This window comes from Sparus aurata, chromosome 22 (genome assembly GCF_900880675.1).
Source record: "Sparus aurata chromosome 22, fSpaAur1.1, whole genome shotgun sequence".
Lineage (NCBI taxonomy): Eukaryota > Metazoa > Chordata > Actinopteri > Spariformes > Sparidae > Sparus > Sparus aurata.
Genome location: NC_044208.1, coordinates 4048644 through 4075242, shown reverse-complemented (window position 1 = coordinate 4075242; position 26599 = coordinate 4048644). Strand labels below are relative to the sequence as shown.

At 39.6% G+C, this 26599-nt stretch overlaps 1 protein-coding gene across 1 annotated transcript in view; it reads left to right on the top strand.

The window, feature by feature from the left end:
• Nucleotides 1-26599, top strand: part of nt5dc1 (5'-nucleotidase domain containing 1) — a 77307-nt gene that overhangs the window by 29996 nt on the left and 20712 nt on the right. The window contains exons 7-8 of the mRNA XM_030404551.1: nucleotides 21194-21368; nucleotides 24991-25088. Coding sequence (XP_030260411.1) covers nucleotides 21194-21368; nucleotides 24991-25088 — 273 coding nt within the window. The remainder of the gene's footprint in view (nucleotides 1-21193; nucleotides 21369-24990; nucleotides 25089-26599) is intronic.

The following is a 26599-nucleotide window of genomic DNA, read 5'->3' as shown; positions in this document are numbered from 1 at the left end:
TATTCATTGACAGCCCTAGTAACCAAGCATCTTGGGCTCTCCTAACTGGCAGTTCTAATAAGAAAAAAATAAATGGGACATAGAGTCATAATGTGCATTGTACAACAACAAATTAATTTTCATTTTTTCTCTCCCACATGTCACAAACAACAACAACACCAGCGTTATGGCATCTCTGAGGGGACACACTACTTTTATCTGCTCTCTGTTGGGACACCTTATAAATTGTAATATTACGATCATAAAGGGCTCAATGGTCAAACATGATTTTTTATCTATCTTCTTTTTATCAACTTTCATGCATATAACCACAGCTGCTGCAGTTGTGTTCCTAATGTGCTGACTGTCTTGCAAAGGGGGATGAAGAAGCATCATCAGATAAAATCTGGGCTTGGCAGGATTACCGTGTGAAAGTCCTTCCTCACCTGAATCAAGGTTCCAAGGGTCATGTGGACATTTATCTGACAGTTTGTAATGCCCACTGATTTGACACATTTATGATTTCCGGCTGTATAAATAAAACTGACCTGACATGTATTAGTGCAGCAAAGATTTCTTTTTTTATATATAGGACTGAACCTTTCATAGCCATATAAAGTCTCGCTTGAACCTTATGGTATTGTGAAACCAGTGCTTATAAGCGCTGGTGGCCTGTGTCCTAACTACACTGGAATCTTTGTGGATTTTCTTCGCCAGGCTTCTCCTCTTGCTCAGGTCTGTTGTTGTTTTTGTCGGTCTAGATTTTATTTTAGGTGTTGGGCTGGGAAGGATCCCCAAGAACCATTCTTAGTATGGTGGGAAGAATGTGTAAGGAAGCTCAGTAGCCCTTTGCTCTTTTTTCCCCTCCAATCCAAAGAAAACCCAGCATCCCTCAGTGGAAATGAATAAGGAGCAAGTCACGAACAGCATTTATCTCACGAGTAGTATAAATATCTCTTGTTTGATTTTTACCACAGCTGATGAATAGATACTACAAATGGACATGCAGTTGGGTGTAGTAAAAGCTATTAAATCCATTAAGGTGGCTGAAATTAGCCTTAATATATACTCGGAGGGTAAATGTGCAAAACTTGCTGAGTAGTGTTTGTCTTGTTATTCAAGACCTGCATCACAAAAAAGGCAACATCTAAATCCTTTTTATCAGAGCTGTTGTGAACTATTTAAAATCCTTCCACACTACCTATGTAGCTTTTGGCAGCAGTCAAACTATAAAAAAAAAAAAAAAGTGAGGCTGTGAAAGAATGATAGAAAGCTCAGGCACTGCAGTCCTTTAGCTGGGCTGTGACATGTAAACACAGTCTGAAAGTTCCTGCGTTTCCCAAAATGGGGGCTTCCAAAAGTTACTGCTGGACAGCTTTATGGCCTTGAGAATTGATGCTGTTGACACCAACACTTAATTTGCATGGAACTGTGCCTAAATTCTCTTCTGTGTGCTGCACTTTTGTGGAAAAACTGTGGAAATGGAACAGAGATCAAACAGGCAAGGCTCGGTTGATTAAGAAAAAAGGCAACAGAAAAAAGTTTGCACTTACTATTCAGGCTCTGGAACTTAGACAAAAGCTAAAGACTAAGGCTTTAGAATGCTTAAGATGAACTAGCTTCTATGAGGTGACGTCTCACCTCGTCTAAGGGTAAGGGTATACCAATCCTGAATTGCTACCTTTAAAGGCAGGGTGAAAAGCTTGTCATTATAGCTTTCTCCTGATTCTGATCTTTTTCCAAGAAAACTCTGTGTGTCACATCTGGGTAGGCTCAATGCAGCTGATTTTATAGATGCAGATATAGACTCATCAAACAGTTACTCTTCAAAGGCATTCACAATTTTGTACAAGGTTTTGGTTGACTTGAAAAGTGACTGAAGTAGTGATGTGAAGAATAAGGAAGTTAACTGAAAGTTAAAAGTTAAAATCCTGGCTTAGATTTTAACCTCCATACGCCCTGTGGGCAGGTATAGGCACACTCCATTTTAAAGATGGGGTTGGTGAGATTGTAGAAAATAGCAAGAGCGAGCTAAGTATCCACCCGAAGTAGTTCCACTTCCCCTCTTCAGGCCTCCCTCCAGAGCCACCCCTTTCCCCTACATAAATGCACACCACCTGACTATACTGACACTGATTGCCTTGCAGCTCTCACTGGCCAGCTGATGTGGTAGTGGCTATTGTCTACGCTCTCTTTGCTATTTTAATTTAATGAATATATAGATCAACATCTCTGTTAAATACCACAGTGTTGTTAATTATCAGGGGTTGTGTACTGTGAGTGCAGCAGGATTGGCTGGTTAGAGACCCGCAACAGCATGGAAACTGTATTTTTTTTTTCGTCAAGGTTCATCTTTTTGTCAGAGCATTTCATTACACATATACAAATATGAAAAAATGTTTCTGGTATAACTTACTAACTAACCAACCCTAGCCAGTTCCACAAGCATCTATAAAAAGTAAATATCACTGTGGTTTGTGGATTCGTCCACTAAGGTGAATTAAATCAGCACAAAGCTTTCAGGTAGAGTCACATTTTATGAAATTCACATTGCTGAAAAATGGCAAGCTATCTTAAAAGTGCTGACTTTTGAGATGAAGTGCAAAATGGGGGAAGCCATTATTTTGGCTGTCATATTAGCTGTGTTGCAGAAATCTGGTTTTGTACTGAAACTGGCTAACATCCACTTAGAATAGCATCTTTTAGGTTTTTCAGTTATCTGACCGGTTAATGCTCATTGCATTATTACAACTAAAGTAATTTGTTTTATTTGGACTTGCATACATTGTAATGCTGTCAGTCTTCCCTTGTAATTAAGACAAACAATGTGCAATAACCCATATATTTTCAACTGTAGCAATATTTATTACTCTGTATATATGAATATGTTCTAGTAGGATGGACATTTCTTCTTATTATTATTATCATTATTATTGTTATTGTTGTTATTTTTTTGCATATTCTTGACTGATTCTAATTTATTCTATTTGAATTTCATTCCCTATTATTTTAAATAAGGTACCTAAACACTCCATACAAAGGTGTATGAATTGCCAGTACCACTACCAGCATGTGGGTGTTAAATGTTCTGAGCATTCCAACAACACCAATAAACATTAAAGTGATTGCGATCCACTGGTATCCCCCATGATGAGGAGGGTGGAATCACTCTCTGATATTGTAACATTAGACTGTAATGTTAGCACATTGAAGTTTGTGACTCAGATAACTTTATTTTTCATCTGATGTGACAAAAGCATCTCATTTTGTTTGTGTTTGGACCAGAAACATTATACCAGCGACAGAAAAGCCCATTCGTTGGAGCAGATTGGCTAGACACTGAATGTTGCTTGTTAATGTTGTCTTTATCACCTTACAAGTATGGTAGTATGTTAGCTTAAAAGTCTACCCTGTGTTAACATAGCATTGCGTTAGCTACCTAACTAACGTTAACTAAATCTAATTTTAACCTTTGTGTGTTGTGTGTTCTTTGGGTGTTTAAAAATTTTTTTTATCTTGCTGCACAAGATTAGTTCCCTACGGAAGCACATTGCATTCACTGGATAAAAAAAAAATAGACACCTTATCTCGTAATTGTGAGAACAGATCTCGTAATTATGAGATTAGGAAAGGTGCGTCCGTTGACTGTGATCAAGCCGGCCGTGGTTCGCGTCAAATCAGCCGCACAGCTTTTTTCTAGTGCGCGAATCTAATAACATTTACAGTAATCGTACTGAAGCCGCTCTGAAGAGCTGCTGGTAGTGACTGTGTGGGTCAGACTGCAGTCTGACAGTCAGATCCATGAAGCATACGAGGATAAGGATTTTGACAGAGGATTACCTAAATAGTACACAGTAGAAGTACTTCATCATAGTTACACAATATTCTAGGGAGCACTTAGTTCAGCACTATATGAATCTTGGTCTACTTATGGAAAATACGTTTTTTTAATAACACATAAAAGTTGGGCGAAATATCCTTATTCTTTTTCTCTGTTAAGGATTTTGACACAGGATTACTCGAAAAGTACACAGTAAAAGTACTTCATATTATGCATGCAAGTAGTCTAGGAAGTGCTAAGTCCAACAGTTTATGAATCTTGAACTACTTATGGAAATAATGTTTTTTGTTGTTGTTGTTTTTTCTCATGTCGTCCTTTACTTTGAAATCCGGATACCTTTGTGATACCTTCAGTTTATTACCGGGAGTATTTACTGTAAAAGTATGATCTCATAATTACAAGATCTTTTCTCATAATTACGAGATCCGGATCTCGTAATTAAGAGGTCCTTTCACATAATTGTGAGAAAAGATCTCATAATTACGAGAAAGGATCTCATAATTTCGAGATCCGGATCTCATAATTACGAGATCTTTTCTCGTAATTATGAGATCTTTTTTCATAATTACAAGATAAGGAGTCAAAAAAAATGTTTATCAAGTGAATGCAATGCGCTTCCGTAGTTCCCTTAGCTCACTACCTTAATTTTTCTGTTCAAATACAACACTACAGATATGAGCCCAAGGCAGAGCAAGATTCACTCATGTTAGCCCACACATTTATATAAAAAAAAATACATATTAGAAAAGTAATTTTCATACTAGCCAGCAGAATATTATGCGTGTGATGTTACGCTTCAAGGCTAAACCTGTTTTGAGAGAACATGTTGGTTTGTGACGAGGACATAATGTATTTATTGTCAGTCTTTAGTTAATGTGAAGATAATTGAACTAACACCTATACAGGAATCAGGAGAAGTAGCAGAACTCCATTACTACCACCATTACTGCAATGGTGGTTCTGCACAATATCATTGCATTCATGAAAGATTTAACTCAGTCCCCTGTATCATACAGGGGGCTGCCTGCTGAAATGTAATGGCCACTGGTAAGGTGACCTGAATCACCTCTCCACTAGACTATAATTAATGAGAGTACCTTAAAGTCACATTCACTGAAAGACTAAGTAGCTTCTACTTAATCAGTAGTAAAATTAATTTCACCCCGAACAACTAGATTTGGTATTGCATGACATCAAACATATATTAGTGTTGCATTTGCAATATGCACGTGTGATTCAGCTGTTAGGTGTAAGCCAGTGAATGTCTCCGAGCATAGGTGGAGCAACTAAGGAAAAATAACGGCTAATTTTCTCAGTATACTAGGGGAGAGCCTTGCTGAAGGGACATGTGCACTGGTTTTTATGGTAATCCAGCAAATCCAAAATAAGATGGCTTTAAAGTCAGCACTTTCATTTCAAACATGGTATTAAGCTGCAAAAATACCAAAATGCTCTCATCAAATCCACCACGTCTCCGACCACTCATTCACCTCAGCGTCCACTGCTATACTGACTGCTGAATGTGTGTAGCTCCACATGTAGTGAACTGTCTGATAGCTTACTGCTTTTTGGTTGCAACAAGGCTCCTTTAACCATAAAGCTGTGGTCTGATGTTTGATTCTCCTCCTACTCCACAAAATCCCTTTGCAGTTTTGTACCTATTTCCCCAAATCCCTGTCTTAAAGGCAGCACACTTTTCTCAAGACACCTTATCAACGAGCAGTCTGCATTTTATATATATCATGACTCAATGTTGTTACTTTACATGTGGCACTAGTGTGTTGACATAGCAACTGTGTCCATGTTTTTACAGCTTCATAAAGAGTTAAGTAAGACGATGAAGTCATCCATGCCACAAGCCCTTCGGCTTAAATTAGTGTGGAAAGTGGCAAGTTGAGTTAATTTGATTTCTTTGTTTGCATTTAAATGTGCCCACACCAGTGGCTTTGAAATAAGAAAAACATTGACTTCTTGAGGTACGAATGATTGCCATGTGTTATATGCTATATATACTATATGTGCAGTGTTTAGAATGTCCTTGTGGTGGTGGGCAGCACGCTGTTTGACAGCACGCGGTTCGACATCGCAGTGTGTGATATGGAACATATGACGGGAGAGTTCATAGTGAACTAGTCAAACAAAGGTTTACGAATAACTCTTTTTGGCCTATGAGGTGCTGGCTTTGTTCAGTTTTTTTTTTTTTGTTGATCCTACCGCCATGATAGGACGGAGGTTAAGGTTCACAGTCCTTGTACTGTAGAGGTTATTTTTGAATAACCTCTACAGTAAATAAATTTTTGAGTAAAGTGATACATTTGTGTGTTATATTTGAACTGAACATTATATTTACTTTAAACATGAATTGTAAACTTTATGGCAAAAACCTGAAGCTGTTTAAAATCAGATTCATTCTGCCAATGAAAACAAACACCTTAAAAACATAACTTATATTGTTTCAGTATTAAACAGTCCAGACACTTTTCCTGCTCAGCAAAATATTGGGTTAGGTATTTGGACGACACCTGGGTCAAAATCAGAGCAAGGGAACAGGAAGCCTTCACATAACACATTAATGCTGTGGACAATAACATCGTGTTCACACAGGAAGATGTCAGAGGAGATAGTCTGCCCTTCTTGGACTGCACAGTACGCATTGAAGAAGAAAGAAGCCTCAACAATGAGGTGAACAGAAAACCTACACACACAGATCAGTACTTGCTGTTCGACTCTCATCATCCATGGGAGCACAAGCGGGGGAACCTTCAACCATCGCCTGAGACCGTGCCCACTAAGTCAGAAGGGAAGGAGAAGTTACAGAAGCACATCAGGGGAACACTTAAAACCTGTGGCTACCCAAATTGGACCTTTGTCAAAACTGCTAAAAGATCCAGAGCAGACAGAGATGATGAAACGAGAAAAGGTTACATTGTCATTCCCTATGTTGCAGGAACATCTGAGAAACTCAGGAGGATCATTAATAAACAGACATCATACACCGATCAGGCATAACATCATGACCACCTGCCTAATGTTGTGTTGGTCCCCCTTTTACTGCCAAAACAGCCCTGACCCGAAGAGGCATGGACTCCACTAGAGCCCTGAAAGTGTGCTCTGGTATCTGGCACCGAGATGTTAGCAGCAGATCCTTTAAGTCCTGTAAGTTGCCAGATGAGGCCTCCATGGATGGGACTTGTTTGTCCAGCAAATCTCACAGATGCTCCGTTGGATTGAGATCTGGGAAAATTGGAGGCCAAGTCAACACCTCAAACTCGTTGCTGTGCTCCTCAAACCATTCCTGAACCATTTTTGCTTTGTAGCATGGCGCATTATCCTGATGAAAGAGACCACAGCCATCAGGGAATATTAATCAAAGTAACATCCACATGGATGGCATGAGGCACACAAATATTCTTGAAACGATGCCAAGGAAAACAAAAGGAGGAAAAAAGATCGTTTTCATACGTATAGATGAGCCCTGAAAGTAAGAGCTCACACATGTCGTTAACGACTACAAGAACAGGCCTTGTCCACACATACCAAAACGATCTTTTTTTCCTCCGTCTTCCTCAAGAATAAGAATATTCAAGAATATTTGCGTCCACAAGGAGCCAATGAAGACGACTCAATATGGTGTAGTTCATATTCCAGGCCTATAGGTGGCGCTTGAAATTAACCAAAGACGGAGAGGAAGAGACGGAGCATGCACATTAAGCTTGTGCTGACTCACACTCAACTACAAGGCGAGTAAGTTGCAAGAAAGGCTCAATATCTTCTGCAGCACGAAAAACAAGCATGTAGTCCACCTTTGTTGTTGTTGTTGTTATGAGACGTCGTGGGGTTCAGAGGTCGAAGGCAAGAGGTCGAGGGGTGGGGCGATGGCATCATCATTTCGGAAAGTATGCGGATTCGCTGTCCACTCGAGAACAGGAGGGCAGCGTTTTCAGATTTTTTCACCCTGAGACCCGTTTTCACAAAAGTGCGTTTTCAGGCGCTGCGTTTTGAGGATTCGTGTGGACGGTCGGCCAAAACGATGCTATACATGTGCGTCTGCATCTGCAAAAGAGCGTTCTTGTGTGGAAGGCCTCTAAAAGTCTGCCAACTCCTCTCCAGTTAGTTAGAACTGAAGAAGGTTTATGGATGAGAGGTGAAACGTCTTTAAGGAACTGCAACGAGTCCAGTTGCCCACGATACAGCACCTAGAAATACCGTAACCTGGATGACTGAGAACCTTCATCAACAATGTATTCTCGATGTTTGTTACTGAATGGAAAATTTAACTGAACTGTCCCTTTTCTATAATTCTGATGAATCAACTTAAAGCTTCTTAGACAAGTGAGACGTGTAAAACAAAGTAGTGCAACTTGATATCTGTCTGGCTTTGCCTGCAATTCATCACTTTGATGACGGTTGAGACATGATGGAGCTAAATGTTTTTCTGTTTACAATATGCTCAAAATGTGCTCTATATGTGTGTTCAGGAAAGGAAATATTTACCTCCGTCATTCCTCTCTCTGCCTTCTGTCTCTGAGGACAGGGCAATATATAAACACCACAAATCCACAAGTGAGATTTAAATGGCAGTAGTCTTCTGTTAGGATCAGTGGCAACCTATTTTCATGTATCAAATTTGAGTCCCTCTCTGACAATTGTCTACATATGCTCCATGATGTCACAGTTCAGGGTGGGGATGTATACACTGTTCTGTCTGACTTGCTAAATGATGTCTTAGCAACGCCTTTGCTTTGATCTGGCCCATGTTTGCTTCCAGATAAGATCAATTTCTGTTTTGCATGCAACAATAACAGTTGGAGCACATTCGGACAAACACCAATTATACAATAAACAATACACATAAACTGGTCTGCCAGGTTTTATCAGGTGCCCTCTGGAGGATGGATGGTGTGGGGGAAAAATATTTTTCTACCTGGTCACTCTGTCTCCATACAATAGGAGGTGATACGTATCTTGTACGTTAAAGTCTGGATAAGGATAGTGATGATTGCTCTATGAACAATCTTCTCATGGTCTCTGCAACCTAGGTACTCAAGGCTATGGTAGATGTGTCTACAGAACAGATGTCTGATGAACCAAGCCAAGGCAAAGCTAACTGTTTGCGTAAACCTCTTAAGGAGTCTTTCGATTGATCTATGTTCACAGATTAAGTGTCTCTGACCTGTTTTACCTCTTAGGCCTCTGGCTAGAGGGGAGAGACTCTGCATCACCCTCTTGCTATGTTGTTTAACAGATAACCATAGAAACACTGCTTCCTGTAAGATATAATTTGGGCATTTTGGAAGACTTATTAGGATTATCATGGCAACACTGTGCAGACAGACGTGATGTTATGTTGCCTCTCCAAAATGTTGTTTCTCTTAATGTAAACCATTGGTGTCTCTGAGTCTTCTTCATCTCTCCTGAACAGTCAAGCGAGCTGAAATTCCACAACAGATGGTATGCTTAATGATATGCAAGAATAATAAATTATATAGTTGGATGTTAGCAATTGATTGTAGAATTCAGTCCTCAGGAGTCAATAACATTATAATTTACAGCACTTGAAATAATTAATTTTGCCTTTTTGCCAAATCAAACTTTGCAGCTATGATTTGCATTTACATTGTAAGTGTTACCAAGCCGGTTACATCTAGTGACTGCAGCCAACAACCCCCCACCCCCCAACAGGCATGTGTTGCGAGGCTCAACTCATGTAGATAGACTTTTTAATTAATCTCCATGCTTTCAGTAGTTTTGTTACTTCTAACTGAATCGCTATGCTTTGAAGTTTAGTTTTTCTCCTGCATTCTTGCTTGTACTTGTGACTTTTTGACTGTCAAATTGTGTTGATTTCCCTGTAAGGGAGTCATGAAAACAGCCATCGACACGTCTACGACTAAACTCTGCAGAAACTTTTTGAGTCTGTTGAAAGCTGGTAACAACAAAGACCTTATTCAATGTGCTTATTTTCTGAGTAGACAATAGTTGCAGTCAGTTTAATTAGCCTTTAATAGCCTGCCTCACTGTTTTTGTGGTTTTGAACAACACAATAAATTTGTGGAGTAGCTGCCATGTTGAACTAGGTCATGGCAACATAAAAAACTGTCACTGTAAGGGTGCACATAAATTCAGGCCAACAAGAGCAAGTAAGTAAGTGAATATTCTCAAAAAAAATCAAAGCATTGGCTTGTGGCCCCTGATCCAGATTGTTCTTGTCTTTTTTTTCTTTCTCCACTTTTGAATGGGCAAAGACAAAATAGACAAAACAAATTCATTACCTCTGCCAAGGAGGTTATGTTTTTGTCCATATCCATTTTTTGGTGGGTTTGTCAGCAGGATTACACAAACATTACTGAGCAGATTTCCACTAAACTTGGATGGAGGATGAGTGATGGCCAAGATTAGACCTCATTAACTTGTGCTTCAGATTCAGATAAAGGGACTGATCCAGGATCCAATATGTTTTTCTCACCTTCTTTAACATTGCACGATAGGGCGTTTTTTGACATTTACTACTTATTTCTCAGACGACGAAGGAAACAAACAGGCACATTTAGAAAATATGTTTAAAAATCTATTATTCGTCCACAATATAATGAAGATCATGATTCCATCTGCATTGTTTTGTTGCCCTAGTAGCTGGCTGGTACAGATCTGATGACCTTACATTATGGTTAAGCAGTTGTGATATTGGATTTGGCTTGATTGAATTAAAGGGAACTGTTGTGCTTTGGTGGAGGTATGTGCTCCACTGAGTACCATCAGTGAGATCAGTTAATCGCTTGCAGAGAGTTCAACTTTGATTTCAGCATACTATCTTGTCTTCAGAGGCAACTTCAGAGGGAACGGACAGTTAAATATTAGTATTGCATCAACTCTGTATAGACTAGTGGTGTCCTAAATTTGATTCTAGATTTCAAACCAATGGAAATAAGCTTTCAGTTTCAATCTTAGAATCAAAATGTTCCCATTTTTTCCCTCCACCCTTACTTACTTGCATGCGCGAAAAAAACAAACAAAACAGCACTTCAAAGATGACACAGCTTGCTAACTACATTTTCTATCCTTTTCTTATGTTTAAAGAAGAATTTGAACACATAAATAACTGTTGTTGAGGCATAAATCCATTTACCATTTATAGAAAAATACATTGAATCTGGGATTTTTTCAGAAATCTGACACACCCTTATATTGACAGATACTCAGTATTAAAGGATTCAGATCAGAATTGAGACAATAATATTGTTTCTAATTTATGTTTGGTTTGGACATATGAGCTGAGGGTGCAGTATGAGAGCTTTGTCAAAATTGTATACAGCTGCTACAATATAGCAAAGGCTTAAAAAGCTGTTTATGTTTGCTGTCACAGATCACCATTTTCAATACCGTCACTAAGGCTCTCCAGGGTAATTGTAAGTCACTCCACGAGTGAGAGCACTCCCTCGACCTTCATCCTATTCTGCAGGATTACACTTTGTCACACAAAGACACGTGGTCATGGTCACCATAAGAGGGCTATAAACTGTACATCTGGACTTGATATGGTGCGTTTGTTGGGATATTTTGAAGTGGGTATCAGAAAGTCATTTCTCCCTGAATTCTCTTGACCTACACAACTCAGAATAAGTATATATGAAAAGGGCTAAATAAATAAGGCAGTAGTTTAAATAAAACTTCTAAATGATGAAAGTTATAACAGTTAAGTCTATATTGTGTAATGTATTGGATAAAATTAGATTATTTGATTGGTACGGAGGTGAGATTACATGCTAATGAGGCTACATACAAGGCTTCACTAAAATAAACAACACAGCACTGTCGGGACGTAGAAATATGAAATTCCTGGCTTCCTGCATTGTCTCCTAAGAGTCTTGAATGAAGATGACTCCCAGCATGCCTTTTGTGGCCCAATTGTAAGCTATTGTTTATAGAGATTGCACCTTGAGATGGGAGGATCATTCATCACTGAAATGCCATAAAGCCCCTATGATTAAAAGGAACCTGGCCTGACTTGCTCAGGATTTTTACACATTTTGCTCTCTCTGCATTCTTCATAGTTTTTCATTGAATCAGCAAGATTCAGTCAAGGTGGATACACATAAATACATTTAAGCTAAAGGGTGATTTAACTTCTGTATTAAACTCTTGTTTAAATTTGCTGTGAAACTTTTGAATCAGTGATTGTTCTTTGTGTTTTGGATGTTTTTCTAACTTTTTAAGGTGCAGAAGTGAATATTCAATGTTATGTAAGGCTTTATATTCAAAGATATGATCCTCCTGAGATCAAACCTTGATGTATGAATCCTCACAGATTTCTTAAGATAGCTCCAGCTAAATATAGCTCTGGTTTGTTGTAATGACAGATTGCAGTATCCCTCACGTTTGAGTAACTGTGCAACTGGCGTCACTGTCCCCCACAGTGATCTGCACATGGGTGTCTAAAAACCACCATCCCCTTCTTTTCTCAGCTGCCATTGTTCTATGTGTCGCCTCTTCTCTCTGCTTCAGTAGCATTTCTTCACATGGTGGGAAACCTTTGGAATAAGAAATTATTTTTTGAAAACCATGCTTAAAGTCACTTATCAAGAGTCCCAATCACATATCATGATAGGACTCCAAACACTTTACAACAGTACAACCAGACTGATTGAGTTGCTTTGGTGAATGATGGCTCAATCCCATTTCCTATTTTTACTTTTACCCCTTGTTTTTGAATGCTCTCTGTCCCCTCAAGAACAGAGTTACAAGGTGTAGTTGTTGAAATTGCCCCCTGTGAAATGGGACAACCCTTCAAGAATCTATTACTTCACCAATAGTTGCTGATGGCATTTACGTTAACAGACTCTTCAGGTCATTTACAATATGCTGTCTTTATCTGTGGTAATTTATGTTTTGTTACTGTGGCAATCCTGGTATTACCACAATGCCATTTGCCATATGAGATAAAAGCACAAATGCTCGCATTTTAGTGACAACTTCACGTTATCAGTCAAGTCATCAAATAAAAAAGAACACTGTTCCATTACTCCACTAGCAGTGCTTTATAGGCTATCATTAGTAACTCGTACTCCTAACTTCACTGCTGGAATAAAGTTAAACTTCTGGCATCATATCAAAATGATTATTAGCCATCACAAACATATATCAATGCAAAAATGCTACCTAATCTTTAAGTCCCGAGTAGGAAACGGGCACAGTGTGTGCAGGCAGGCAGGTAAATAGACAAACAGGTGGCCTGTCTAATGTTTTCAAATGGGCTGAATAAAAAGATTGGATGGGCTTGTTAGAGGCTTGTGAGAACATTTGATTTATTGAATGCTGTCAGGATGTTAAGAAACTTTGTACAAATATAACTTATAATGCCTCTTGAATAACTTACTTACTATCTTTAAATAGAGAAATACATTGACATATTGTTTATTACACATTTAGAACATAAATGTAATACATTGTACATATTCTGATATCATAGGGTGACATTTTTACATAAACTTGGAACTGTCCTGTCGCCTGTGGCCAAGGGTTTATTTTTATTTTTATTGCATTTTTGGTTATCATTTCCAGATTCTTCTCCTCTGTCACAGACCAAAGGCATAAAAAAAAAAAAAAAATGTGTGCACCATGAGGGACATGATGCAGCAATTTGCGGTCAGTCTGCTAAAAATGGAAAGTCCACAGACAAAATGACCCGGCCAGTGTTTTCCACGTGGTTCCAACAGGTGCCGGAAAACACTGTTTGTCTGGAAGCTTTTTGAAGAGAAAATACTTGAGATTATAGCTTCCCTTTAGAGGTCCTCTCCATGTGCCTTTCATATACACTGAGCTTGATGCTCAAAACGGATAATGAGAAAATAGGTAAATGTATCTTCCATGGGTGTTTTGATAGCCTCTGTCTTCCCTGCTCATTAACTGGGCGATAAAAATAAATAAACTTCTAGATTTTGTCCACTCATCAGAGTTGGTATGGCTGTTTGTGAAACGCTCCTGTGCTTGGCTCTAATTTACACTGCAACAGTTGATTTGTGTATCCTGTCAGGTCTCTTTGATGTGTGAGAGAGACTAAGCTGCTGCCGGCCGCGGTTCTTCCTCTGGCACTGGGCAGCTTGCCAGCTGTCCAGGCCCGGCGCCCGGCCTGCATGGCACGATGCCCAGCCACTGGCCTACAGGCCCTCAGGGCTCTTCAGTCCTACATTCACAGCCAAAGCAAAAGCGGAAGCAAAATTTACTTGACCACACACACACTGTATGCCCTGGTGATGGCCCGCGCAGAGTATAAATATGCTCCTCTCTCCGGGACTAGATATTCATGATATTTACCTGTTCCTTTCTACTGCTGACCTAATGCTAGACAGAGGGCTAAAGAAGAATAAACAGCATTTATGTAAACTGGAAGATGTCATACTGAGGCCATGTCAAAGCTGGAGTTACCCAAACTAAAAGAAATGACACAAGTTCAACACGAGTAAAACATGGTTCACAGTCAGTTTGCTGTCACAAGCAAGAAAATCCTAGTGGACTCATCTTTCATAGATGTTGGACAATTATGCAGGAAGGAATTAATTATACAGAGCAGGCCAGACCCTAGCATCAACAGACTAGAGATTCCTCCCTAAGGAGTCACTGGATCCAGAAAATCTGAATTGAGGCCATCGAGAGCAAAAGTCCTGACTTCCTGTCTATTGCTGTTTCTCTAGATTCTGTAACTCAGTACAAGCAGTCATTGGGGGTTTCATACATGAATCTTATTCCTGCAGTTTTCAATCTGCATTAGTATGTGCAGTTACACGACATGTACTGAAAGCAAATGCCACTCTTTGTGGATAGAGTACAATTTAATTTTTATTAAAGTATTAGTATTATAGGCTATCTAAGGAAGATCACGTTCAACATCTCCTGACAGACTCTAATTTGGACCTCCTGGCTTTGAGCAAAACCTGGTTGAACAGTAATACTCCAACAACTATGATAAATGTTCTTGGGTATTCTTGTTATAGTAAAGACAGTCAATCCAGAAAAGAGGGGGAGTCAGGATTTATATTAGAGGAACCCTTTAATGCTCCTAAATTACTCTATATATGGGTAATCTTGAATGTCGAATCTTAGATATTATCCTTTCATCTAAGCACCTTTCACCTCCTCCTTGCAGTGTGTCCTTTTATCATGGACATAATGATCAGAAATCATTAAGAAATAAGATGATGGTAATGTTGTGGGAGCATTATTTTTGGACCTGAAAAAGGCCTTTGATGCTGGAAATCATGAGTTACCTTTAAATAAACTCATAAAGCATTTTTTTCCCAACAAGCCCTGAGCTGGTTCAAATCATACCTGGAATCTCATGAGCAATGCATTGAAATTAATAATTCAGTATCATCACTTCAAAATTGGAATTTGCACGCACAAGGCTTCATTAATGGACTGCTGCTATTTTGCCTATACATTAACGAGCTACTGGACAGCTATAAAGACAGACACTGCAGAGTTATTGAATCGGCAATTGGTCGGTGTCTCACACAAGATAACCTCTTAACTCTGCAAAACCTATTTCCATGTGCTTTTGTATAAGGCTAAATATGTGACGATTTTACAATGATTATTGATCAGTAGAAAGCAGAGGAAGTAAATGAGCTAAAATATCTAGGTGCTGTCTTGTACTCCCAATTAAAATTTGGACCACATCACAGGAAAGTGACCAAGACCATTTTGATGAAGGTTCTCATTCATCCAGTTTATGGTAATTCTAAGTGATGTATTGCAGGCAACAGGACTTGTTCAGTTCTAACTAGCCTAACTGGAGGGGAGTTGAAGACTTTTAAACTCTGTGTGGGAGTGTCCCTACAGAGTCGCTAAGGACAGGTGTGAGCTCTGAGTTTCAGAGACCCAACCGCCCTTCATGTGGGTTGCTAAGTCTGGGTGAGCCCAGGTATGAATGGTTGTTAAGCTGTCTTGGGAGGGAACTCCTGTTTAAAGATGATTGTTCTAGTTTGACATAGATGGATTCCTTTACTCCTCTTTCAAACCATCAGTCTTCTCTGACCAAGATGTTCACATTGTTGTCCTGAAAGGAAGGATTTCCTCCTTCAGATGTAAGTGGACAGCAGAGTCTTGACCTGAGGAGTTGGCCCTCCTGTGTTGTGCCATTCCTTTATGGAGAGGTTGTTTTGTCTCCCCAAAAGACCATCAAGAGTAATCTGAATTGCTTTTTTACATATAAAACTGTGTTTACCAATTAAGGCTGTCGTACAATTTATGCACACCATGATTAAATCACACTTTGTGGAGCCAGGCCACCCGATAAACAATGAAAATTATAGGTGTCATTACACAAACAAGTCCTGAAAATACAGAATCAGAAGCCAATGAAATGGCAACATTGCAAAATTCAACAACATGCTCTGTCTTTTTTACTGTTAGCTTTTAAGTATCTGTGTGGCTGCTTGTCTATGGCTGCTTAATTGTTAGTTTTTATGTTTATTTTAGAGTGTTGTATCATGTTACCGTAGTTTCGTTTTCGGGCAAGCTAATTTTCAGTGGGCTGCAGGGGCACTTTTACGCTAGCATCAAAATCACTATTTATAAAACACTTAGAAGGCTCGACACAACATGAAACTTTGCTTGTAGTATCACCAGGGTCTCTACACATGAACACGAGCATTGAGAACATTGTTTGTGTACACAGAGTTTACTAAAAAGAAGGTTTTTGGACAACTCACGTTAGCAGTAGCACCTCCGGCGTGCCGCCGTCATGATAGGTAGGAGGTCCACCATTACTCTCCTGCCTGTTAGGTAGCACTCAGGGATCGACACTTCTTGTCTGCCTTGACAGCGGCACGCCGGAGATCCAGCTCCAATGGTGAGTAGTTCAAAATACTCTCTTTTTAGTAAACTCTGCGTGCACAAACAATATTCTCAATGCTCGTGTTCATGTGTAGAGACCCTGGTGATACTACGAGCAAAGTTTCATGTTGTGTCGAGCCTTCTTACTGTTTTAAAAATAGCGATTTTGATGCAAGCGTAAAAGTGCCCCTGCACTCCACTGAAAATTAGCTTGCCTGAAAATGAAACTATTGCAAATCTTAAAAGTGCCTCTTCCGTCGTAATTATGCATTTACACAAAGGTTTCACTCATATGCCTCGCTTGCTTTTTGGCGAGAGTTTCACTTTAACAATGAGATAGCTGTACTTTTCCTGGCCCTTGTTTCAGCTGTGTTCATGGGTGGCATATTTTAGATCTGATCTCTTTAGCATCAAACTTAACAAAAAGGATGGAAGTGAGATCAGTTGTTGTTTATCCTTTCACACACATAAGCACGACATGGGATTTTGCTAACACCCCCCTCCACTGACCTCCCTGGCTGCGAGTAATGAGGCAAGAAGGGCGCTCTGCTGCAAGCTCCCAGAGGAGGACCTGGCGCACAAACTGAGGGTCAAATGTTGATGTGCCAAACTGCTGTTTTTGTTTGACTGAAAGTGAAATGGTCTGTGGGTACAATTAAAACTTCTGAAGAGTATTTTGAAAGTCAGAACCAGATGTTTACATCTGGGACATTTTCAAAGGTGTGAATTTTGGGTTCTCCATATTGGGATCTCAGCTTTTGCTTGTTTGTGTTTGCCGTCATCTTCTGGTTAGGGTTAGGGTTACCCTCTCCTGCCTTCTCAGAACCTAAAAGCTTTTTCCTTTTGCAAGCTATTCCGTTGTTTCACCACAGGAGGGCAGCATGGCCAAATGTTTCTAACTCTCAGTGCAGGACTTTCAGCAACTGTTTGAATCAATCATCCACATTTGAAGTGCAAACACAAGAACCGATATGTCTTTTTTTTGTCGCAAATTCTAAAATGAAATAGGGCATGCCTGAAGTTTGAAGTTTCTCTTGTGGATTTGAAGGCATTGTGCTCAGCTCCAGAAAGTAGAAAACGCATAGTGTGCAATGATTAATTGATTTAAATTAACTGCCAACTATCTCTTAATTTCAACAAATTCCCTGATTCCAGCTTATTAAATATGAATATTTTCTGGTTTCTCCCCTACTCTATGATAGTAAACTGAAGTTCTTTGGGTTGTGGACAAACCAAGACATCTGAGGACATCATTTTGCGCTTTGAGAAACCCTGATCGCGATTTTTCACCACTTCTGACATTTTATAAACCTAACAACAAATCTCAATTAATCGAGAAAATAAAGACAGATTAATTGTCTGTGAAAATAATTATTAGTTGCAGCCCCCCAATGCTTTAACAACTCGGGCCTTTTAATTTACTTTAGTATCAATAAGTCACGACAACAACTGAAACTTAAAGTGAATTTCTTGCCAAAAAGCAACCGAGGCTTTATTTGTGATTGAATACGGCGAAACTTTTAATATTTACCATAGTTTCGTTTTCGGGCAAGCTAATTTTCAATGGAGTGCATGGGGCACTGGCACGCTAGCATCAATATCGCTATTTTTAAAACACTAAGAAGGCTCGACACAACATGAAACTTTGCTCGTAGTATCACCAGGGTCTCTACACATGAACAAGAGCATTGAGAACATTGTTTGTGTACACAGAGTTTACTAAAAAGAAGGTTTTTTAAAACCACTTAAGGAACACCGTTCCAACATAGGGACACCCTTCACTAAACGAACACCCTTCGGTAAAACGAATAGTTTTTTTTGCTAATCGTTTTAAGCATCAGATCTTAACAGTATATACTCACTGTTGGAAAGCTGAGACTGTCGTGATTTTTTTAAGCCCAAAAAAGTTATTTCCAGACCATTTAATAGCCTTCTAAACTCACCATGACACAACATTAGAAAGAGCCCTCTACCGCAAGAAGCAAGAATGCCTACATACCTTCGGAGTGTTCCCTTTTTCCACAGCTACAACATCATGCCACAATTTTTTTTCATAGTTCGCCAAGAGTCCATAGAATGGGAATATCCATGTCATTTTACCCAAAATTAGCTACAAGTGTCGAACAAGCAAGAAACCCCAGCTTAGCTTACATTTGAGACCAAGATTATGTTTCTAGGTAAAGGGGTTCTCAAGTTATAAGCCTTTGAATCTCAGTAGGCGCTCTTGGAAAAAAAGGACCCAAGCAAAATGCACAGACATGCCTTTAGAAAAAAAATTGTGAAAAATCAATTTTTTGGTCTTTTGACTTCAAATTTTGAGTGTAGCAAGTGGAGACCTGTGGCTATGGCCTCATTGTGTCTGCTGTGTCCATAGACATACCTGAACCCTTATATCTTAGTCAGTTTATTGACATTTGAATTGGACGAAAACCAAAACCTGTGTTTTTAACCTCTGTAACTGTCACACTTACATTTCTAGAAAAAACTTGAGGGTGTTACCTTTCCAATGGTACCAAGCACATCCCCTAGCCTCAAACTATGTGGGAGCTGTCATGCTTTTATTTTCGGTATGTCATTTTGGAAAAAGAACCTTAAAATGGGGGCGTTCATTAAGTGGTTTTTAACTACTCACAGTTGGAGCTGGATCTCCGGCCGTCATGGCAGACAAAAAGTGTCGATCCCCGAGTGCGACCTAACAGGCAGGAGAGTCGCACTCAGGGATCGACACTTTTTGTCTGTCATGACGGCGGCGCGCCGGAGGTGCTACTGCTAATGTGAGTTGTCCAAAAACCTTCTTTTTAGTAAACTCTGCGTACACAAACAATGTTCTCAATGCTTGTGTTCATGTTTAGAGACCCTGGTGATAATACTAGCAAAGTTTCATGTTGTGTCGAGCCTTCTTAGTGTTTTAAAAATATCGATTTTGATGCTAGCATAAAAGTGCCCCTGCACCCCATTGAAAATTAGCTTGCCCGAAAACGAAACTACGGTAAATCTTAAAAGTGCCTCTTTCGTCGTAAATGCATTTACACGAAGGTTTGACTCATATTCAATCACAAATAAAGCCTCGGCTGCTTTTTGGCGAGAGTTTCACTTCAAAGTACAGTAGAGGTGACATAAGTTACGATCCCACGAATGGACGAACACCAAAAAATCTCAAACTGAATAGAATTCTTTTCTAGGCTCAACTCTCCCTCAAGATCCAAATCTATCATGTCAAAAAGTTTCAGTTTAAAGTTTCCCCACGTGACGTTTGGGCTCAGTGGTTAATCTCAGCTCTTCAAATGACTGACAAACTCTGAGTAACATTTGTTTCTTCGAGTAGATTAACTAAGCCTCTCTGTATTGGGATGTCCCTGTACGTAACTGTATGAATAGTGACATTTTCCAAAAATACTGCTAAATCTGAAGTGTTGGCCAAATGTGGTGCATCAAATATCATGTTCAGTGAGTTTTGGCCTTCACTGTGTTGTTCTCAGATCTGTATTCTCGCTTTGCCACAAAAATGCAACTCAGTAGAGCTTTTTGCTGTTCACACTCATAGGCAACCATCAGAACTGTGTTTTGTGCCAGGCAAAAAACCCCACTAAAACATAAAGTGGAAACAGAGTCTCTGAATGTGTTGGCCCCCCCAATTACGCAGCCTGTTTGAGACAGGACTGTTACATTATTGTCTGCCTTGCCGTTCCCTATAGAAGGTACAAAGGTAGAGTGGGGGTTTCTGAGAATCATAGGTCTAGAGTTCTATTCTGTGATGAACTGGGATCATGTAACACAGATCATAGTAATGCCATATTTAGCTCTGTACAGTATGCTGACAGGATGTACTGAAGGGCAGCTCGGGGTTTCAAAGTGAGGAGAGCCTGATGATGGTGCCTCAGAAGTTAGGAACATGACCCTGTGCTCCTCTTTTTCCTCTGTGAATACAAATGTAGAAGATTAAGCACAAAAGAACCCCCCCCCCCCCCCCGACTCAATCTATAAATGTTTCGTTTTTTGTTGAAAGGAAAATATACATACTTTGATGACTGACTGCTTAAAAGAAATGTTGAGTCATTGTTTAGTCTGTTGAGTTTTGTGGGGTTCTTTGGAGAAGCCAATCCATTGTTATGGGGTTTCTTTTTCACCGGTCGTAAGACTCATCTTAAGTTCCGAAATGTGCATTTTTTAAAGATATCAGAATGTTTGCTGTTTTTCATCATTTTTAACCATGTCTCACTGTGTTGATTTTGTGTTCTAATGTGTCCCCTGTTACAGATGCAAAGGTTGTCTTTATTTGACAAATACATGTAATGTAAATGTAACTTATTACTGTGTGAAGCAAACTTATAATTATTTCAAAATAAATCCCTCATTTGGTGTTTTGATGATAGTGGTGTAGAGTGTTATAACACATATGTACAGAATCTTCTGTAGTACATCAGAGTTGAGATCCCATGACTCCAAAGACCATAGTATCTAACTGACATACATGTTACAGAGCATGATAGTCCCATATTGTGTCTTTGAGATCAGTTTCTAATTGTATGTGTCTTTGTACAGAGGATGCAGGGACGTACTTCCCCAGTGTGAAGAGGGACCCAAACCGCTACCTGCAGCCCTGCTCTGACTCCGTCAAGACCTGGCTGCGCAGCATGAAGAGCGCTGGGAAGGTCCTCCTCCTCATCACCAGCTCCCACAGTGACTACTGCAGGCTTATCTGTGAACACATCCTGGGGTAAGACTGCCCACACAGCACTGCACTGCTCCTTAACAAGACCAGGACCTGGTCTACAAAGCTTACCATCCCCCAAAGGATTTATAACCCAAATGTCCCTGCTCAGTCCAAGCTAGCAGTTTTTGGTTTTCCCTCAACTCACAACATTCCTTCCTGCTCTCACATGCCATTACTCATTCCTTAAACCAATACTGGCTCACATGGCTGCCTTGAGTTAACATCATCATCACATACTGTACATATGCTACACTTATATACCACTGACTTGCCATAAGCATGGGGTGAATATATACTTGAACGAAATTTTCAGTTGTGAAATCTTTTCCTTTAATACTATGCTTGCTATGGAGAATGCCCTTTTCTGTTTTTCTTTTTCACTTAAAATGCCCTTCTAAAGTCTCTAACCCAATTGGAGTCCCACATAAAAATGCTAACATATACGTACACACATAGTTATTCAGTATTCACATACATACTAAAAACCATATTGCAATCAAGTAATCATGTAACATTAGCACTCAATACTTTATTTATAGTGCAGCAAAAGAGCTTATTGTCTTTGCAAGCTTGCTGTAGTTTAACACTGGCTTTGTGCATTACTAACCATCCTCTGTTTGCACTGCACTTATTTTTGCAGTCTAAGCCCTGTTATACACTCGATCAAGCAGCAAGAGAGCTTTGAAAAAACACAATGTTCTTGTTGCTGCTGGGCTTTTTCTCACATAAGCCCTACTTGTTCTCTGTAAGGTGTTGTTATCTTACACAGCTCTTGCTGGTTAGGTGGTCTTTTTTTTCCCTTTCATACTCAGAGATTGTTGTTTGTGGTCCAGCAGAGGCAAAAAGCAGGTCAGGGTAGAACTGTTTTGCTCTGGATGCCAGCATGAGGCCTCTGTGGCCCAGAGCTCGCCCCACCCCACCCCAACCCCTCTCGCCATTTCCTGTGAAGCAGCACGCAGCCCGGTCATTCCTGTTGTTCCTCACCCCTTTCCACTGCTTCCCTGCTGTATCACTGGCTCCCCCCAACCCCTCCTGTGTCTTTGACCTCCAGAACCACAGCATGTGTCACCTCCCAAGGAGAGCAGCCAGAGCCCTAGCTGCGTGCCAATGTGTGCGTTCAAAATTGGGTTCAGGTCAATACTTTACAAGGTCAGGGGATGCTGATTTATGTTGTGATAGCTATTAGAGGAAGTTAGGCCAGCTTCATCTTACCAGAGGTTTTATTTGGAGAACTTTGCCTTTGACTGTTCCTGCTTTTCTGCTGGTCTGTTTGAGTACCTCCCCCTTTCTTTATGGAGACACTTTGAATTAAGGCAGCACAGGACCAACAAGATCGTGTCAGCACTTCAGTGTTGAGAAAGCACTTTGTTGTGAAAGACAGCTCTCGTGCGTCACTACTCAGTAGCTCTTTTTCCAGAGAAAACCATCACTGGCCTCCAAGGCTCTTTAGTGGAGTTGCACCGGCTGGAGGCCAGTGACAGTCAGCTGTCAGAAGTAGCACAACAAAGCCAGAGTTGTCCAACAGGACGTACTGGCCGAAACCCAACAAGCTGTCCAGAGAGGCTGCTGTTACTTTTTGGCATGGCTAACTGCATAGTTTATTAATTTATTAGTTGGTGTTAGGTCCTCTGATGTGTTGAACTTCTATTCTGGCCTAAATAAAGTGATAACAGTCCAGACAGAGCCATGGATCTCCTCCGACGGTGTACAATTATCGTCAACAGCAGTTACAATTGGCTCAGTAAGACTGATGATTCAAGATATGGGTTAACACATTTTTAGTAGTCAAAATACCTTTTAATCTATAGTATAATTATGTCGCAAATATTGTCTTGGATCTATGTATATCCAAAGATCTAACTAGTAAAGTCCTTTCAAACTGTCCTTTTAATACATGAATCATTTAAATTGACTTTTGACTTTACAAACAACTCAGTTTCAGCATATGTGAGCTTCAGTTGTGACTCATCATTACTCCACTTCAAGATATCTTGTGTATGTGTAATATCTTCTTAATTTTATTGCAACAAGGATCTCCATCTCGATGTGAATAAGGGTGTTGTGGTTCATAGTTGGTTCCTTAACACTGAAGCACCAAGAGCTGTTTGGGCTTCAAGCTTAACGTTAGCTTAGCAAGGTTCCAGCATCGGCAAGAGAGCAGCAGAGATGAAGAATAACAGGAAATGGCATTTGGATAAGCAACTGGGATTTTTGCCCCAAGCATTGAAACACCAGGGATGTAAAGCACTGACCATGCAACAATAATGTTTCTAGTTTGAGTTCAGTTTCTGGTAGTCTGACTTTATTGAATGGGCAAAATATAAACTATGGCAAGAGTTTTGGTTTAAAACATTCCAACGATGGACGAACATTAACAGCAAAATGTAAAGTAAACAATGTTGAAAGATATATACACACTGTGAGTTATCTACTTTGTCTAATAAGTCAACAAAATAAGCTTGCAAAATGTCAAGAAAGACATTTTTTATAAGGGCTGTCAAGTAATACAGCTTTTTTTTTTTTTAATCTAATTAATTACATGCTTTGTAACGTTTTCAGTGACATAAGGTCAAGGGGTGCCAGTTTTTGCTTTTTAATTAATCAAAGTTAACGCATTATTTTGAAACCCCTTGTTCTTACCCGTATTTTCCTCACTAATGCAATCCTATGCTTGCTGAAATCTGTCTTTAACCAAACTAAGAGGAGCTTAATTGCCTCATTAACAAATGAGCTCTACATGCTGTTTTGGGCTGCTGCTAGATAGCTTTACAGCAGTTATCTACAGCCAAAGATAGCTCCAGCAAAGATTATTATTGAGCAGCAGTGATTATGCTGCTCCGTTTGGTTTGGGAGATACCATTGAACTTTGGCCATATTCAACAAATTATACCTTGAACTGCACAAAAATATACTTTGACTGTGCTGCCTGTTATAACTGTAGTCTCTTTTTCACAATTGAACTTTTTTTATATATATATAGAAATTGCTGTTAAATATGTAACTCTATGGACAACATGAAACTATTTAGATGATTACTTTTTTGTTTTGATACGAGTTATTCTAAAGTTTTATTGTCATACAAGTTCTAACATAATAACTGAGCACAGATGAATCAGTCTCTTTTAGGTATATTGAGTAAGTATGGAAGGCTGTTCTATCATATGATAAATATATATATATGCATCATGTTTGGTTTTCATGCTTATAAGTTCCATGTGAGAGCTCCTTCCTGTTTCATAACACTGCTGTCTGCTTTTCACCTTATATGGAAGGTTCTATAGATGTTCTTCTAACATAATGTATATATACAGTGCTGTTGGCCTCCTTGGAGCAACCATCCAGCCCTCAACATGCTCACCATCAGTTCAGAACTGTAGCTATGTGGGAGGGTGTTCTGCCCTCTCAAAGTGTTTACTTTATCAGTCTAAGTATTCCCTCCACAGCACCGTAGGTGTACACTGTTTATTGCTCCGTGTTTTCCATCATCTGTACAGATTGTTTAGCTTCACTGAGCAGGGTTTGTGTTTGTTTAACCCACTGTATTGGATGCTGTCCATGCATTTTGCTTCACATACTTGCCAGAGGCCTATCCCAGAGGCTTATGTTGTTTCTCTGGCTGCTAAAGGAAGGATTTCGAAGATCTGTTTGATGTCATCATCACGAATGCCCTGAAGCCTGGTTTCTTCTCCTTGGTGCCCCAGCAGAGGCCCTTTAGGACCCTTGGTGAGTACTGGCCCACTGCTCTCATGCTCCATAGTTCTTTATCTGCCATGCGCTAAATCATTCAGTCTTTCAAATGTCACACATGTTTAGAGCTTTGAGCAGCTTAGAACTTTCAAGATATATTTTGACAGTTTATTTCCAAGAAGGATTATTTAAATTTCCGCGAAAACTTTCTTTGTGTGATATATAAACAATTAAAATGTGTTATTTTACTCTCATCATTGAATGTTTTTCAAAATATGTAATTGTACATTTAATGGTTTTATTTCTTAGGTACATATTCGTACCATGTTGATGAAGGTTTTATATCTTTGTGTGATACCTGTTAATTATTTGCAAGCCAGCTATAGGATTTTGCAAGGGCCCATACATTAAATAGTAGACCCATTTGCAGTAACTACTAAATTGTTTTTGATATATTGTATATCATAGGGAACAATAGGACAGTCCAGCTGTAAACTCTTTCCACTAACAATTTAAAATTTAGATTTCAAACATCTGTTAGTTGTGTCAGTAAGATTTTTTATTAGCCGCCAGCATTCCATTGGCTCAGATCCTTGTGATCAGCAGTTCTCATAAGTCCAGTTACCCTCCTGGGCTGTCTTCCATCTTTTATTATCCCAGGAATCTGATCCTGGTTGCTCATGTTGAAGGTGTGTGCTGGCAGGGGCAGCTTGCTGGAATGCTTCTCTCATCTGGATTGTCTTCCTGCCAGCAATAACACTGGGGATGCATTATGTGTGAAGATGGGATGATCCACTCTCTGAAATATTTTTTTCTCCCTCCCCCTCACTCTTCCTGAGTTTTGCCACGTTGGCAGAAAAAGCATCAGAATTTGCTCTTCCTCTGGCCTCCACACATACTGACCATTTCTGTTAAAGTTGGAAACATCATGTGTTATATTGTATTTAAAATGTTTCTTTTTTATTTATTAGCTAATAAAGTTTAGTTGTAAGAATTTGATAATGAGAGTTTATCACAATAAGAAGACGATTAAACTATGTCCAAGCATTTGCACGGATAAATAGCAGTATACAGTCAATTATCAGCTAATACATTAGTAAGGAGTCCTACAGTCCAAAGACATGATAGGTCACATGACACATTTGTTAGCTCAGTGATACACTGGGAACCTGTCCAAGTGTAGCCTGCCTCAGGGGTAGTGCATGCTGGGATAGACCTGCAGACTTACCTGTGGAAAAGTAAACAAATGTATAAATGAAAATGGCACTTTGAATGTCACCCAGGTGTTGAGGCTCTCATTGCCAGATTTGGTTTGGTTCACCAAGAATGGTGAACATAGGCTTTCCACAATACATTTAACACAGGACTCAGTGTTTCCCTGGAGCAATCTTTACAACTCCATAAGGTTCTAATATAAAGGACATGTTGTTCACTGCTCCACTCAGTAGGACAAACTTTAGACACACTTTAGCAAACCTGTCCAATCTGTTAATTGAAACCTTTGGCTCAGCTATTAGCCAGACAGGCTAACATTATGCGAGCAAGTT